General features: G+C 42.2%; 1 protein-coding gene across 1 annotated transcript in view; it reads right to left on the bottom strand.

Annotated features, from left to right (window-relative positions):
* The window catches only part of LOC119458274 (uncharacterized), a 67,839-nt gene that overhangs the window by 16,652 nt on the left and 32,811 nt on the right, over window positions 1-18,376 (bottom strand). The window contains exon 5 of the mRNA XM_049670988.1: window positions 196-325. Coding sequence (XP_049526945.1) covers window positions 196-325 — 130 coding nt within the window. The remainder of the gene's footprint in view (window positions 1-195; window positions 326-18,376) is intronic.

Raw genomic sequence — 18,376 nt, 5'->3', positions numbered from 1 at the left:
ATGGAAATGCGCACGTGCAGTTAACGTTGTTTTATCATCTAGAATTTAAGAAATGAGTAATGCTTCACACAGCCCAGTGAAATGCGCGTGATTGAGGACGTTCAACTTTATTTTTGTTCGGATTCATGGGCTCTTTCTAAACTTATCACGGGTACGAGACCTTGCATTAGTTAGCAGCGGTGGTCGCTGGCTTACTCGCATTGCTTCACGAACACTGGCCCAGACGACTCCATGTGCGATGTCTTCGCGAAGGGAACGTAATCCTCGCCGCAAGCCCTCAGAGTCTCCTTCTTGCAACCGCCCCTTAGCTGGGCCTGGGACAGACCTGTGGAGATTTACGATGTATCCAACAAGGTAAAACTATTACGCTCATCGCGACAGAAATCTACCTGATTTGTTAACTATTTACGCAATGAAAAGGCAGGCATCAACTAAAAGGGCAAAAGTAAAACAGAGGGCACCTAAGTGCCGACTAATTAATGAAACGTTGCGTTGAGGCAAAAGAAAAAAAACAAGCATGCATGCAATGTAAGCTCTGACGAATGCTGCGCCAACCCGTCAAACACGGACACACTCAAGAAAGATAAGCGTTGAAATATGGAGATTAATATTGATAGAGGAGAATAGAAGGCTAGCGTGTGCACGTTCTACCAGGTGTTCAAAATTAAGCTTCACAAAATTTTAAAAAATCGCCTATGGCATGTAGCATAATTCTTTTCGCTCAGCTCGGTTATTCGAAAAGGCGGACATTAGTAGCTCGACAAATTGAAACTCATATTCAACCAATTAACAAAAAATCGCTAATGAACTTCTTAGTTAATTACTTTGTGACACATATTGTAACTTACGAATTGTAGCCCTTAAGTTTGCAAGACGCATCCACTTGAAATAAATTTCCAGGATGACACCACTTTCGAGATCATCATCAGCCTATATTTTCTGTACCCTGCAGGACGAAGGCCTCTCCCTGCGATCTCCAATTACCCCTGTCCTGCGATAGCGTATTCCAACTTTGGCCTGCAAATTTCCTACCTTCATCGCCCCGTCTGGTTTTCTGCCGACCTCGACTGCGCTTCCCTTCTCTTGGTATCCATTCTGTAACCCTAATGGTCCACCGGTTATCCATCCTACGCATTACATTTCCTGCCCAGCTCCATTTCTTCCGCTTATAGTCAACTAGAATATCAGCTATCCCCGTTTGTTCTCTGATCCACACCGCTCTCTTCCTGTCTCTTAACGTTAGTCCTAAGATTTTTCGTTTCATTGCTCTTTGTGTGGTCCTTAACTTGAACTCGAGCTTCTTTGGCAACCTCCAAGTTTCTGCCCCATATGTTAGCACCGGTAGAATGCAATAATTGTACACTTTTCTTTTCAACGACAGTGGTAAGCTCCCAGTCAGGATTTGGCAATGAATGCCGTATGCACTCCAACCCAATTTTATTCTTCTGTAAATTTCTTTCTCATGATCAAGGTCCCCTGTGAGTAATGGACCTAGATAAACGTACTCCTTTACAGACTCTAGAGGCTGACTGGCGATCCTGAATTCTGGTTCCCTTGCCAGGCTATTGAATATTATATTTGTCTTCTGCATATTCATCTTCAACCCAATTCTTACACTTTCTTGATTAAGGTCCTCAATCATTTGCTGTTATTCGTCTCCATTGTTGCTGAATAGGACAATGTCATCTGCAAACCAAAGGTTGCTGAGATTTTCGCCATTGATCATCACTCCTAAGCCTCCCCAGTCTAAGAGCTTGAATACTTCTTCTCACAATGCAGTGAATAGCATTGGAGAGATTGTGTCTCCTTGCCTGACCCCTTTCTTGATAGGTAACATTGTACTCTTCTTGAGCAGAACCAAAGTAGCTGTGGAATCCTTGTAGACATTTGCTAAGATATTCACGTTTGCCTCCAGTACTCCTTGATTACGCAATGCCTCTATGACTGCTGGTATCTCTACTGAATCAAATGCCTTTTCATAATCTATGAAAGCCATATAGAGAGGTAGATTGTACTCCGCAGATTTCTCGATTACCTGATTCATGACATCGATATGATGCATCGTAGAATATCCTTTCCTGAAGCCAGCCTGTTCTCTTGGTTGGCTGAAGTCAAGTGTTGCCCTGATTCTATTGGAAATTATCTTGGTGAATAGTTTATACAATACTGAAAGCGAGCTAATGGGTCTATAATTCTTCAATTCTTTAACTTCTCCCTTCTTATGAATTAGTATAATTTTGGCGTTCTTCCAGCTCTCTGGTACAGTTGAAGTTGTGAGGCGTTGCGTATGAAGGGCCGCAAGCTTTTCAAGCACCATATCTACTTCATCTTTGATTAAATCTACTGTTATTACATCTTCTCCAGCAGATGGCAGAGAGTATGAAATCTATTTCATTCCTTGTTTCTCCATTAGGGCTTTTCCAGGTCCACTTCCTGTTGTTGCGCTTCCTGAAGAAGGTATTCATTATTTGAAGCCTATTCCTTTCCGCGAATTCTACTAACCTCTTACATTCCTAGAATCGGTGCCGTAGTTGCCAATTGCTTGCTCAACAACCTCCTTTTTCCCCACTTTTGCATTGAAGTCGCCCATGACTACAGTATACTGATTTTGCACCTTTCTTATTGCTAATTGAACATCTTTATAAAACTGTTCTATTTCTTCATCATCGTGACTAGAGGTTGGGGCATAGGCTTGTACTACCTTCATTTGTACCTCCTATTCAGCTTTATTACGACGACTGCTGCCCTATCATTAATGCTGTAGAATTCATCAAGGTTGCCCGCTATGTTTTTATGGACCAGAAATCCTACCCCGGATTCTCTCTTATCTGGAAGACCTCTGTAGCAGAGGACGTGGCCGTCAGTCAGCACTGTGTAAGTCTCACCAGTTCTTCTAACCTCACTAAGGCCAACAATATCCCAGGCAATGCCTGATTTCTTCAAAAAGTCCTGCGAAGCTAGCCTTACTCGAGAGGGTGCGCATGTTGAGCGTTGACAGGTTCAGTTTCCATTGGCGTCCTGTCCAGACACAGAGATTCTTAGCACCCTCTGCTGGGTAGCAGTTCTGACCGCCGTCTTGGTCAGGTGCTCCGCAGCCACTGGGGCCTGAGGGTCATGGGTTAATTGTCGACAATTAACTTTCCAGATATTGTTTGACAAAATGTGGGACGGAATAGATGGGTGTTGCAGTTACTTTTATCCTTCAATGTATAAAACAGCACTTTGGTAAACAAGTAAGTGGAACAACAGTGCATTTTTACGTCGAGTTTGATGGCGCATATCTCCGAACTGGTGCCGTTCTCGAAATTCATTCCAAGTGGATACGCCTGACAAGCTCACCGGCTACAATTCGTAAATTGCATTATATGCCTTAAACTAATTAAGAAATTCGCAAGGGTGGCTAAACGGGCGTGTTGGTAAAGTTTCATCTTTGGTTAACAGCTCGACAATCTACACGGAAGCGAGAGAAGGCATAGGAAAGAGCGCTGACTTGCAATTTTATTTGCAATGATTTATTACAATTATTGCAGTAAAATTGTTGTAACTCAGCGCTCTTACAACAATTACAACTTTTACAACAAATACAACAATTACAACAACTTACAACCATTTTATTGCAATAATTTATTGCAATTATTGCAATAAAATTGTTTTAAGTCAGCACTCTCTCCTATCCCTTCTCTCGCTTCCATGTAGATCGTGGCGGTGCTCACCAAAGATGTATTTAAGAAGTTATTAGTGAATTTTTGTTATTTAGTGGAATATTCGTTTCGATTTCTCGTGCTACTAATGTCCACCACGTCGAATAACCCAGCTCACCCATAAGCATTATGCTGCCTTCCACAGGCGATTTTTAAAAATTCCGTAAACCTTAAATTTTAAACACCTGGCATATCACAGTTACGGATGTGGCATGCAACGTTCATAAAAGGCACTGCTTTTTTTTCTGTCTCTGAAAACAACTCTAATGTGTTTAACTATTTTATTACAGTTTCCTTCAAGACAGAGAAGCAAAAGTTTTCAAGGCGTTTCGTTGGTCAATGATCCGTTGCGCTTATTATGACAATTCTAAAATTTACCTAACATGCACAAGAGTTGATATAACTAAATGATTTCCATAAACCACTCACTGTGGTACGCCCATTCCTGAAACATTGTAAGCCCTGCATAATATCTGTCAGGCCTTCTTTTATTCCTTCAGATTCTCTTTAGTTTTGTTTAACCAGCGCATATATTTAATAATTCATTGCGTTCAATAGACATAGCGTTCACCCACCAAAGTACGCTATTCGAATTGTTGGTGGGCTTTTGTGTTGTGTTTTTCGTTCATCCTATGACGTCATCAACAGTGGTTGAGCTCTCTGCGGCCAACGTTTTGACAACTGGACTTGTACTTCTCATGTCAAAATCTGTTGTTGACCTGTCAAAGCCATCCCGACATCTGTCATAGCCCTAGTACAATGTGGGCATATTAAACAATGTGAAATTTACGTAACTGATGACGCAAGCATCGGGGGGTGACCCGCAGCGTTGTCTGAACAACGCTCTTCTCGCAATCAAGCGCTCTTCTCGTTTATAGGAGGTCACCTTTGCTCGCTTTCAAAACGAATAACGTTGCCTACACTGAGCGGTTTTTCCTATCTACTTGGCTGAGAAGAGGCGAGGACCACAATCAAGTGGAGAGGGTTTCGATTGGACCGAGCCAGCGCAGTGACAATAGATAACTGGATGAAGAGGGTAGTGCCGGCGTCTCCGATTGACTGGCTTCGCCTTGCTTATCTTGCGGTGGCTTATCGAAAATCGTGGCGGCGTGCAACGCAAGGTGAAAAATGACGCTAAAACGGATCTTCAGCAAGGAAGAGTTGGCAGAGCGATGTCGTATACGTGCCGATAACGTTTCACTGCCCGGTAAAAAAGTTTATTGTACGCAAATAAATGCATTCTCTCCGCGAGCCATCTTCTATTTCTTTCGGTACGGGGCAGTCTCGGGTTATTCAGAAAAAAAATCAGTTTTGTTCGTCATATATAATTTGGCAATGTATAGTTTCTTTTTACTCCTTTCTTTTTGCTAATTCCCTGCATCCTCCCCTCACGCAATACTTCTTCGGGTGCCTGTGCGGTAATTGAATAAATAAATAAATAAATAAATAAATAAATAAATAAATAAATAAATAAATAAATATTCTTGCGCTTTTAACGCCTACACGACACTGACGCGGTGACTTTTTACGGTCTAGTGAACACTCACCGAAGAGGGCGCAGTCCGAAAACTTTTTATCAATAGTAGATGGCTAATGGCGAAGAGGCGTCAAATCAGGAATAATTATTTTTCATTTGTTCGGTTTAACCATGCATAATAGGTGTGTACACGTCGTATCAGATGGAGAGCTGTCGCGGTCTTCGTGACGTCGAGTGACCGGCAGGCGAAGCTGTGGGCGTTCTGAAAATTTTTTGACCAATCGTAGAGGACTGACAGCAGAATTGGAAGAGAACGTTTGTAGTAGATTTACGTTATGGCCCTCCTTGGTTGAATTCGCTGGACGGAGTCTTTGCAAATGATAAATGAATGTACGACACACTTAGTATACAAAGAACCCAACTGGGGAACCAGTCGGCCATGCAACCCGTGACCCCACGCGACACTTCACTTTCGGTTTAATAAACATAGGTGCGTATAACCTAGCAAAATAAAATCTATGCTGTAGTGTGGTGTTGCTTTTTGCGAGTCAGTACTGTGCTATAACTACAAGCGCTCATTAGGAAACAAAGCGCAAAGGAGGATGAGAACAGGCGCTGACTTTTAAATACGTGTGTTGATAAAGAAACCCAATCATGTGCATGCCTCGAGTTCTAAACTCACGCCTAACAAAACAAATCATCAAGACAGAACAAAACATGCCAGGAAAGAACCAAAAACTGATGGCACAAAACAACAACAGAAAGGATAATATTTTCTGCCCCATGATGTGCATCCTATTGCACACTTGAAAGATAATCTAGTTAATGTAATTGGTTGACACTTTTAAAGGTTGCTGTGATCTGTAAAGAACTGTGATCTGTATTTACAGAAATCTATTACGCTACAGTTGTCAGTAAGAGCAAGTTCCAGCAAGTCATGATTCTGGACATTTCATTATGGAAAACGACTTACCAATGGCCAAACGGCCAACGAAAACTTTGCGAATTCGGCCCTCGAATAACCTTCACCTGTACTACAAGTCGAATTGTTGAGACAAGCCATTTTCTCCTCCTTGCTGCCTTTTTTGGTATCTTCATTTCTGCTAGTTTGTTTTCCCGTATGTTGCGTTCATTCTTGCTCTGTTGCTTGTTTATGCATTGCTTTAGAAAGCAAGGCATGCAAGAAATATAACTTTGATTATTATTAAAGTGTTTGAAACAGCGGTTGTGTTCATCGTCTTGTGTGTTTAGCCTCCTGTTTCGGACATGGCGTATTTATGAAATACTGCTGTCTCTAATTGCGAAAGAGACAGCGAAATGGTCAGCGTATGAGACTTACTATCTGTACAGTAATTACGCAGAAGAAAATTATTCTCAGGGAGTTTGTAACGCAGAAATCATGTACTGTGGCAAAGTAGTGCCCGTTTATAACAGGACAGCCGGCGCTTTCACTTTCTGTAATTTAGCCTCTCACGTTTTTTTTTAAATTTAAATGTGGCCAGCAGTAAAGATATACGGCAGATTTAGGAGTAAAATTCTCGCATAAATTTAAACACGCAATTACCTTAGCGCGATATATGTCTGCAGACATTTCCTATATTCCACATTAGTTTCAAAAGCACAAGTACCATTAAAAAGATATGAGTGATATTTGCACACTTATGCATAAAAATGTGGAGTTTACTGCGATATTGACAAAAGCAGCTGAAAAAGGGCCCATATATTGCAAACCAGTACAATTTTATCGCTTGTTCACTCAGGTATTTTCCTGTCTAGTTGTGAAGAGGGTTTCTTTTGAAAGAAATGACATTCCTTTGACGTGAAAACTTCCGCAATTAATAAATAGTTCCGAGAAGTTATAACTAGCCTATGTTGAGTCTTAAGTTAACGACGACAGAAAAATTGCCCAAGGGCTCAGTCACTGAGAGTTTAAGATGAGGCAGGATTTTTCCACGTGGTCACTGTTTGGCAGAACCAGCATTTCAGTGAAATTTACATGCGGGTTAGTGAATGTTTTGCACGACAGATATCTGTGCATTGCTGGCTATATATGTAGGTAGGGATCAACAGTCGTTGCGAAAAGGCTTACCTAACATGGATGCCGCAAGCATACAATATCAAGGGCAGCGTGTCTAGACATCTTCAGCGCTCCCTAAGACGCGTGGTCAAGCAGCAATTGAAGTAGACGCAATAATATTTACAGCCACCTTAATGACCGCTCATCGCCATTACAGAAGCAAAAACATGAAAACAGCACAGAGATAGAAAATAAAGCGCCGGGACTATATGTTTTCTTTATTGCACACTCTTTCTGTGAGCGTTCTTGACACGAATAATTAGTAGGCACCTGCGCTGTTCATTTTGTCTCTAACCTTACATGCTTACCTGGCTTAAGTGATCATTCACTTATTACCTTTCAGATGAACTTTTCGCGACCTAAATCCTCAAAAAAAATATAAGTTTATTAGAAACTACAGGAACGCTAACTTTGAGGCAATTAACCGTGAGCTTTCCACCTTTATAGATACATTTTTTAACCACTACGACAACCGTAGTGTTCAATCTAACTGGAGCATGTTTATAGCTAAAATCGCTGAATTAACCAACAAGTACATCCCGCTTCACCGAATAATTTCAAATCGTAATGCACCATGGTTTAATGTTACTCTTAAGCGTCTAGCAAACAAAAAAAAAGCGGCTGTATAGATTAGCCCGGTTACGTCCTAGTGGCATGCGCTGTGAACTGTACAAACAAGCTTCCGAAGAATACGCGGTTTCCCTTAAAAAGTCGAAGATTAATTATCAACAAAATACCGTGCCATCTATGCTGACCACCGATCCTCGAAAGTTCTGGCGCTCTGTAAATCCTAAGGCTGATGACACAGTAAACCTTATCGACAGCACTGGTGGTGCCATCTCTCCCGAAAAATGTGCATCCGTGCTTAACACCGTTTTTTCGCGCAACTTTTCTGATGACCAAAATATCCCGCTGCCAGAATTTTCATGCTCCGAATACACCACTATGTTTCCTATAATTATTCACTCTACCGGTGTAGAAAATGTTATTAACAAATTAAAATGTTCCTCTTCACCCGGCTGCGATGAAATAACCACAAAGTTCTTGAAAGCCACAATGGTGTATTCATCAATTATTTTAACTAGACTGTTTCAGCAATCATTGGACACGGGATCTCTTCCAGTTGAATGGAAGATCGGGAAGGTGATTCCACTTTTCAAGTCAGGTAACCAGCAATCTCCATTAAATTACCGGCCCATTTCCCTCACAAGCATTCCCTGCAAAATATTTGAGCATATTTTATTTTCAAACCTTGCTAACTTTCTCGAACCAAACTCATTTTTTTCGCCATCACAACATGGTTTTCGCAAATCATATTCTTGTGAAACCCAACTAATATCTTTCACTCACAAACTTCATGCCATCCTTGATCGTTCTTCTCTTATTGACTGCATTTTCCTAGATTTTTCTAAGGCGTTTGACAAGGTATGCCATAAACTGCTTCTCTACAAACTACGTCAGCCTAGCATAGACACTAAACTGCTCTTTTGGCTAGAAATCTTTCTTACTAACCGTTCTCAGTTTGTGTCAACAAATAACGTAAATTCAGAGCACACTGCTGTTCGATCTGGGGTTCCTCAAGGGACGGTATTGGGTCCTCTACTCTTTCTTATTTACATTAATGACTTACCCTCGTGTCTTTCCTCGTACATTAACCTCTTTGCCGATGATTGTGTTGTCTATCGCGAAATAACCTGCGTTGATGATACTAAAGCCCTTCAGTCCGACCTTGATGCTATTAACAAATGGTGCAACATATGGTCGATGGAACTTAAGGAAATGCAAGCATATGCGCATATCTCGAACATCATCTGTTTCGTCCATTTACCACATCGCTAGTATTTCTTTGGAGACCGTGTCCTCATACAAATACCTTGGCATTCACATTACATCAAACCTTTCTTGGGCAGACCACATTTCGTATGTAATTAGCAATGCTAATCGAATTTTGGGGTACCTCCGTCGTAACTTCGCACAAGTATCTTCATCCATAAAATTAACGATTTATTAATTAATCGCCCGAAATTAAAATTAAAATTAACGAATTAAAATTAACGAATTTTAAAATCGCCCGAAACTAGAATATGCTGCCTCCGTCTGGGATCCAAGCAATGAAAACCTAATTCGGTCACTAGAAATGGTTCAAAATAACTCCACGCGTTTCATTCTTTCTAACTACAACAGAACAGCAAGCATATCTGCCATGAAATTAAGTCTTGACCTATCAACCCTTGCATCCCGTCGTAAGTTGTTTCGCTTGAGCCTTTTTCACTCCATATTTCATCATCCTCAGCTCCACCATGAGCTTATATCACCTCCTCAGTATGTTTCATCTCGCTTAGATCACGCACAAAAAGTTCGAATTTCTTTTTGCAGAACTGACGCTTTTTTTCAGTCATTCTTACCACGGACATCCGAAGAGTGGAATCACCTTCCTTCGGATGTAATCTCCATCAGAAACCACCACGTATTCAAGAACGCCCTAGCTAACATTGTATAATTAGAATTTTATGTGCTTGCTCATTCTTTGTTATGTATATATGTATATGCTTTCACATGTAACCCACTCCCCTCTCTAATGCCTTTGGCCCTGAGGGTATGTTAAATAAATAAATAAAAAATAAATTATAAATACTCGGGCGTAATTAAACAGACAGTGCCCCAAGGAAAGCACAGAAAGCGGTGAGGCGGGCTAGTGGGTTGCTGGATCTCGCATTCAGATTTGCAGTGCGGAATTGGAAAACAATAACAAAAAATGAAACCAGTAGACTGGATGAGTGCTGGATCTAGTGAGTTATTACGCAGATACACACATTGCATACAGGCGGGCAAGCGCGAGAATTTACACGTTAGTTCTGATTATTTCTTATAGCTATGGCTTCAAAAATTTCCATGGTGACCTGATCTTTGCCCCGCGCACCACGCGTGTAACATCGAATGTCACACTACAGATGCACCTGCGGCAATGGTCCGCCATATGTCCCCCCCGCGGCCTGCGGATCTACAGCCGCCCGGTGCTCTCGCAATTTGTTGAGACAGCGCCCAGTTCGGCTCATATACCTCCAGGACGCCAATCGTGTAAGGAACAAACCAAGTCTCACGTTTGTTTTTGTGAGTGCTGTTGCGTTTGCGCCCATCGACCATATAGCAAATGCGGGCCAAGTTTTCTGGGGCAGAAAATACCACCGGCCCTCCACACTTCATTGTCACCTTTTTTAGGTATTGTGAGAAGCCATGAATATATGGCAGGGCCATGCGACTCACACTTGGCCTTCTGCTTCTGAGGCTATTGATTCCTTGGGCAAACCAGCCCTCTCGAGGCGTTCCAATTGGCACGACAGGCGTTGGTTGATAAGGCGGTCACAAGCCCTCACAAGAGGGCGGCCCTGAGGCAGTTGACGGCAATACCCCTTTAAATTAGCTTTGAATGGACCGAATCATGTCTGGGGATCTCGGCCCGAATTCTCGAAAATTTCTTACGGTAGAATTTTTTGTAAGAAATAATTTTAACCAATCCGGATACCAGACATATGATTAGTGAAGTGGGCCAGCCAATCGCAAAGCGAACTTAGGAAAGAAAAGCTTTGTGAATCTGACCCATCGTCTTTTGACTGTGCCTTGTAACTCCAGCAAGCATGCCTCTTCAGTGAAGATAAAACAGACATCAAGGACTTCAAGGCAACCTCCCTCTGGGAAATCATGCGCGCTCTGCAGCCCCTTTGAACATGCACTAAGAACACTAGACACATTCGGGAAAAAAACTGTCTCGCTCCGGAGGCTCGGCCCTGCTTAACGCCACCAGATAATCATCGACATATATAAAAACATTACCTCTGCCTCAGTCGGTTCACTACGCAGATTGATGCGATTGTCACAATCGCCTAAAATATTGTACTTAAAATGGGAGCTACGTCCGACCTATACTTACTGCTTCCCCTTGTATGAAAAAACTGCGCTCTAAAGCAAACAATAGTGTTGGAAAGATAAAATGACAGTAATTATAAAAACTTTCTGTAGATAACATCACATGATCGTCAGTTACGTCACGACTAACGATAAAAAATCACGTGTGGCGCATACCAGCATTGGATATACGGGTATGAGACAAGGACAAGAAGGAAAGAAAAAAGGAAGAACGGAATGAAATAAAGAAAGAAAGAAAGAAAGAAGGAAGGTAAGGAAGAGATGACGTGTAGCTCATACCCGCGGTAAATATGGGGGTATGAGCCACTGAGAGCAGGAGCGGGAGAGATCTCACAGGATCCTGACGCTGCCGTGGAGTGTGCTGCGGCTATGAACGCTATGGCTCATGCGCTAGTCTATGACGATGGGGCAGACTTGGCGGGGCAAACGCACTACTTGGCCACCGCGCCGGGCGAAAAGAAGACTTCGGTGTTCTTGCTCTTTGGCGAACATGCTGAAGACGCTCAATATAATCAAAAACAGTATATAAATTCACTATAGCAATATTAACTACAACAGACCAAACATAGGCACAGCTTCGCTGGCTTCCATCTTCACAGGGGCTCTGAATTTGTTTGTCTAGCTTTTTTGTATACACCTCCTTAATCTCTTTCTTTTATTCCTTCAAAATCTACCTTGCACCTCTACCTATTACTGTAAGAGATCCTGTCGTATCAATCTCCTCCCTCCTTTTTCTCCACGAATACTCTAAACGTTTCTTTCTTATCTGGACTGCTTACCGGTTGATGTTCCCGTCCACTTTAAACCCAAGCGCTTCTGGAAGGTTTACATTACCTGCAGTTCTCACTGGGTGAATCTCTTTGCATTCCGTAAGGATAATCTAAGTGATCTCCGGATCTTTGCTGCTAAATACACATGCCTCATCTAGTTCCGAATATTTGCTCCTGTACGTTTTGTCCTCGGGCAACCGGTTCGTGCCTCAGATAGAAAGGCAGTACCCTTTGTGTCATCATACAGATTTTTTCTTGTAATTTATTTCTTCTAATTGTTGGAACTCTCCATGGTCCTTTTTATTTCCAGTCTTTGCATCCAATTAACAGTCTCTGTTTCTCTCACTTTCTTCCTGATAACCCCTGGTTTCCTATTTGCAATTTCAATTACACTGTACTTGGTTGCCAATTTCCTGACTTTTTCCTTTCTGTGTCTGCGCTTTCCAGGTAGAGATACTTGTGCACTTTAGCCGCCCATTTATGGTCACCCATGTTCCTGAGTCTTTCTTCAAAACTAACTTTGATTTGTGCTTCTCTCAATTCAAAAGAGGCCCACCCTATGTCATCCTGCACTGCCTCTTTTGGGGTTTTACCGTGGGCTCCCAAAGCCAACCGTCCTACCGAACTTTGGTTAACTGCCAACCCTGACAAGATATCCGATTTTAAGCATAAAATGGCATTTGCAAACGTTTGCGCTAGCGCCATTACTCCTTTCCAGATTCCAAGCACCACCTCGTACTTATTGTGGCCCAACAGTGCTCTGTGCTTCATTATTGCTGCATTCCGTTAACCCTTTATTTTCTGACTAACTTGGTGGGTGTTTGAGTAAGTCTTTCCTTCATTTACGTATGCCCAGAGATACTTATTTGCTTAACTATGGGTATGACGTGCTGTAGAATTGACACCACCTAATTACTCATCTTTTCATTAAAGATTATAATTGCTGATTTCTCTGTGCTAATCTTAAGGCTTAGATTTGTCGCTGCGTTGCCAGCGATATTCACAAGCGTCTTTAAATTATTGTGGCCCAACAGTGCTCTGTGCTTCATTATTGCTGCATTCCGTTAACCCTTTATTTTCTGACTAACTTGGTGGGTGTTTGAGTAAGTCTTTCCTTCATTTACGTATGCCCAGATATACTTATTTGCTTAACTATGGGTATGACGTGCTGTAGAATTGACACCACCTAATTACTCATCTTTTCATTAAAGATTATAATTGCTGATTTCTCTGTGCTAATCTTAAGGCTTAGATTTGTCGCTGCGTTGCCAGCGATATTCACAAGCGTCTTTAAATCTATTGTATTGTCCGCTAGTAGTACTATGTCGTCCGAATACATCAATCTAGGGACCTTCTGTTGCGCCATTTGTCCATTACGCATGTAGGATAAATCCAACCTTAATTCGCGGTTTTCCAGTCATATTTGTGTGTCATAAACATAATGCATGAACAACGACGGAGACAGAGTACATCCTTGCTTCAGTCCTTGGTGAATTCCCACCACTTGATGGCCTTTTCGACCGTCGAATACAACATGCACTCGGTTGTCTCTATATATCTCCCTCAGCAGCTCTACGAAATCGTCATCTATGCTTTCGTGATTAAGAATATCCCATAACTATTCCCTGTCTACGTTGGGCTCCTTTATTATTTAGAAATGCTATCGATAAAGGTATATTCTAAAGTACTGAAATCTCTATGCGCTGAGTTAGTACAAACATATTATCCTCTAAGCATCGTTCTGGTCTGAACCCATTCTGTAGTTCCCCCAGTACATCATTTTTCTCCACCCACTTCGGCAGTTCTAACTTTAAGGCTCGCATTGCCATTCTACAGGATGTTTCACTCAACTTGGGCCAAATTCTACAAATATGCAAATGCTACGTAGCTGGGCAGAGCCAAGGTAATGTTGTTTTCCGTCACCCAGATTACTTTTTTGTATCCCGCCTGATTACATAGTTAGTGTTAATTAATCAACCAGCTGCTCAATTATTATAACTAGATGAAAAGTGTCAATGATAAAACTGTAGAGCAACATGAGAAGCTCCCGATACATCTTTCTGTTACTCAATACGTGCTACATAACAGTGTTTTTTCCGAGCGGGAAGTAAGACCGCGAATACACGCCAATCGCCTCGAGCGGCCAGTGGCGCGGCAATAATGCATGTATTAACGCGATAGTGTTAAGGGCTCCGTGTCGCAGAAAATCCGGCGTCAGCATCGGCGTCGGTGTTAAGCATCGGTGTCTGGCGGAAATAATCATGCCGAGCCATAATTACTTGTTTAGCGCAAAAACAACGGACACGTGAAAGACGACAGGACAAGGCGCTGTCCTGTCGTCTTTCACGTGTCCGTTGTTTTTGCGCTAAACAAGTAATTATGGATTCGCACCAACTAGCCCGCCAACGCATTGTAATGCCGAGCCACACCGATCACACAGGCCCTCCGTGAGGCGCAAAGCGTTAGTGCACAAAAGTTGAATTTCTCAAACAGAAATCTGTCAGGAAAATCGTAAAGTACGACTTAACCACAACCTACAGGCGCGATACCGTCGGGTTTTATTTTGAATATACGAGGAAAAAGCCTGATAATCAGCCAGGGATTTTGAATGCTATCACATTCCGCTCTTAAAGGCGAAGCTTAAGCGTCCTCCAAATGTGATGGTGTTTCGCTGTACTTTGGTTCTAGGCAACATTGAGGGGACTGTTGGAAACCAAGCCTTTCAAAATTTTTGACACGCGCTCGCCTTGGGGCAACAGCAAGAAATTAATAAAATAACAAGAAAAGGTCCTAGGGCCTTCACATTTTGATATGAGACGGCCTAAATTGCTTCTGTAGAAATGTCTTCCCGCAGTGCATTTGTGTTTCAAAGTCAAGCCGACTTTAAGGAGATTGGTGTAAGCTTGGTCTTTGTAAGCTGGCTATCCCGCGTTCTGTGTTTCAGTGAAGCCTTCATGAAAAAAAAAAACGTGATGTGAGCAGAACCCGATAACGCTATCGCGTTCCACTCTTAAAAGCGAAGCTTAAGCGTCCTACAAGTTTTACGGCCATATTTCACGTTCGGAAAAACCCTTTTATGTAGCACGTATTGAGCAACAGAAGGCTGTATCGGGAGTTTTTCATGTTGCTCTAATATTTTCTTCATTGACACTTTTCATCTAACTATAATATTTAGAAGTTATTTAATTATGAAGACTAATTATGTAGTTAGGCCGGATGCAAAAATAACCTAAGTATCTCCAAGCGATGGCAAACAACATTACCTGGGTTCTGTCTATCTACGTGGCATTTTCATATTTTTAACACTTGGGCCAACCAAGTTAAGTGAAACACCCTGTATATCTATAGCACCGACGTTACTGTAAATGGCCTGTACGAGCTCGTCTTATCCTTATCACCTTTATCTTTGTAGATGGGGTTCATCGTGTTTTCACGCAATCCGGCCGGAATTTTATTCGTTTTAACCACTTGCTCTATGGTATTAGTCAGCAGTGCCTTGCTTTTTGAACCGAGGTTTTTTATTAGGTGTATTGGGATTTCATCGGATAATTCTGCTGTGTTATTAGAGACATTTTCATTAGATTTTTTCCATTAAATGCTTTCTATGTTAAATTTTGATCTCTAACGCTTCTCTGTTGCTGCTGGTTCTGTTTGAGTCTGAATTAAGCTTTTTTTTCGTGCCGAAAGTATCCCTAATAATGTCAGTGATGTACCGCTGCGTGTCGTCTTCTTTGTAGATGTTACCGTCTTCATCCCTTATAACCATTTGCGAAATGTTAGTTGGAGGTGCGAATGCTCTTATATGGTTCCAGAATGTTTTGGGCCGCCTGTGTCCTTTTTGCGAATGTATATACAGGGTGTCCCAGCTATCAGGCTGCACGATTTAAAAAAAAAGAGGTACGGCGTCACGCGAAGCAAACCTAGTGCGTATTGTTTCCAGTACTGTGGAGTAGCCATCAGTAATGTTTTGGTTATTGAGATTTAATTAGGTAATTGCAATTAATTATCTCACTCGAGAAGTACTGTTCTAATTATCAAAGTGTCAATGAGAAGATGGTAGAGCAACATGAAAAACTCCCGATACAGCTTTCTGTTGCTCAATACGTGCTACATTAATTTGTTTTTCTTAGCGTGAAAGAAGCCTGCGAATACACGCAACATACCTCGAGCGGCCAGTCGCGCGGCAATTCTGCGTGTATTTCACACTCGGAAAAACCCATTTATGTAGCAAGTACTGAGCAACAGAAAGCTGTATCGGGAGTTTTTCATGTTGCTCTACAATCTTCTCATTGACACTTTGATAATTATGACAGTACTTGGCGAGTAAGATAATTAATTACAATTACCTAATAAAATCTCAGTAACAAAAAATTACTGGTGGCTACTCCACTGTACTGGAAACAATAGCTGCACCAGCTGCGTGATAGCTGGGACACCCTGTATATGAACCCAACGTTCACTTGCGCATTTAATTTTTCTTGACTGTGCTCACCTGTCACCCTTTCTTTTTTCGGTATTTGCTTCATATAAGGAGCACTTCTTCCTGTATTCGTAACTTTTTGGCTTCTTGATGATTCCTAGTCACCTGCTTACGCTCTTATATATCTTGCTGTATTTCCTTGTTCCAGCACTTACGGGGTTTCTTCTTTCCAATCCATGAATGTATTTTTTTGCTGCGTCTGCCTGGTTTGCTGCTGCATAACGTCTACCAGCTCATTATTTTCCCAGACCTGTTGTAGGAAAAACCTCCACTTTCTTCTCTCTTTTTTGTGATCTCAGTGTTTTGGTATCCATTCATTTTTAGAAATTTTGGTGCTATTAATTCTTGTTTTGCGTTAGTATCTCTCTCTAACTTTATTGTTGAACGTCTATGATCGCTATCCAGGTAATTGTCTCCCTATTCGTCCATTATCGTTTGGTCTAGGTGTCCGTAGACCATTTATTAGACTTGGGCGTAGTCGCACATGACTGCCCGTTTCCGCATTGCCCCGTTACCTCTACATGATACGTATTCTCCTTGTTAACTACTATAAGGTTTTCATCGCACAGATCCTACGCGCGCTACTCTGACGCCATCTCATGGGCATCGTCGCCGCAAAGCCCGTTTGGCGTGGGCACGGTACTACGCTTTTCTTCTCACACTTTTGCCATACCCTCCTCATTCACGTTCCGCCTCATGGCTCTACTCCAGTCTCCTCCGCTTTTCTTTTCGCGCTCTCTTTGCTATCACCGTCTTTCATCCGCGCTCCGCGTTCGCTCTTTCACCCTTCGCTGTGCTCGTTCGCTCGGTTACGAGGATGCCAAGGGACGACGCCGACGCCGACACTCCTCGCTTCAACAGGCGCCATAAGCTGAGCTCTAGAAAAAATTTGACGAGAGACATCACTCACACATCCCAGACGTTCAAGTCACCGGCCTCCTTCTTGTTAGGAAAGGAGCATGAGATTCCAGTGCCCTATTTTAAGTGCTTATTCTAGGACAATGAAAGCCACTCAGAAAGGAACATGAAGAATAGAAAGAAATAGAAAGGAAGGAAGGAAGTGACGTTGCTTGGGTGAATGTGCTTCAATTGGAAATGTTTACAAGTTTTACCCCTGGATTGGTTAGCAAAAGAAGTAGTATGAGCCTTCGGACAGAAGATGAAGACACGCTAGAGCCTGGGGAGGGGAGAAATGGAGGATGGAGTTGGAATAAATGTATATAAGGTGGACGCTGGTTCCACAGCGGAGCTTTTATTCTGTTTAGTCCTTTAAACTAGGAATGCTTCAATCAAGCCACCGTCATGCCTTCCTTGTCATACCGTCATCGAGATGTCATTGCGGTCGTTCCATCGTCGTCTTGTAACTTCAACATATGACTCTGGTCATGACATCGTCATCATGCCGTCGTAGTCCCTATGATGGTTGTCAAGCCATCGTCACCACGCTGCCGTTTAACCATCATCACTTCGGTGTCGTCATCCTATTGTCGTCATTCCACCCTCGTCGATTTATTGACGCCGCTGCTTGTTCGTCATTCGGTCACATTTATGTAGTCGTCATTCAATAAAAGGACGACCCGAGTCAAGATCGGGGCCGACAGATGGAAGCACACTTCAGTATAGAAGTTGTGTAAACTGTTCTAGTAAGGCATGTGATGTATTGCGCAAAAACAGATAATACATACTTCGTTAAACGATGACGATAGGGTCCTATAGGAGAGAAACCCAGATGAAGGAATATGGTGTGGTAGCGCAGGAGATTAGGAAATTTGCCTACATTTGAGTGGTTAGCTCACGAAATGTTCTTCTAAACGGCTTCGCGGGGCGAAGCCCCTGCCCTGTAATCTCCATGAAATAAACGACAAAACTGTGCTGATTTGTTGCACGTTTTGCGAAACATGATTTACCGGCACCGTTTTAAGTCGGTACAAAGAGAGGACCCAACGG

This window comes from Dermacentor silvarum, chromosome 7 (genome assembly GCF_013339745.2).
Source record: "Dermacentor silvarum isolate Dsil-2018 chromosome 7, BIME_Dsil_1.4, whole genome shotgun sequence".
Taxonomy (NCBI): domain Eukaryota; kingdom Metazoa; phylum Arthropoda; class Arachnida; order Ixodida; family Ixodidae; genus Dermacentor; species Dermacentor silvarum.
The sequence above is the reverse complement of the archived record's forward strand: the minus strand, read 5'-3'. Positions and strand labels throughout refer to the sequence as shown.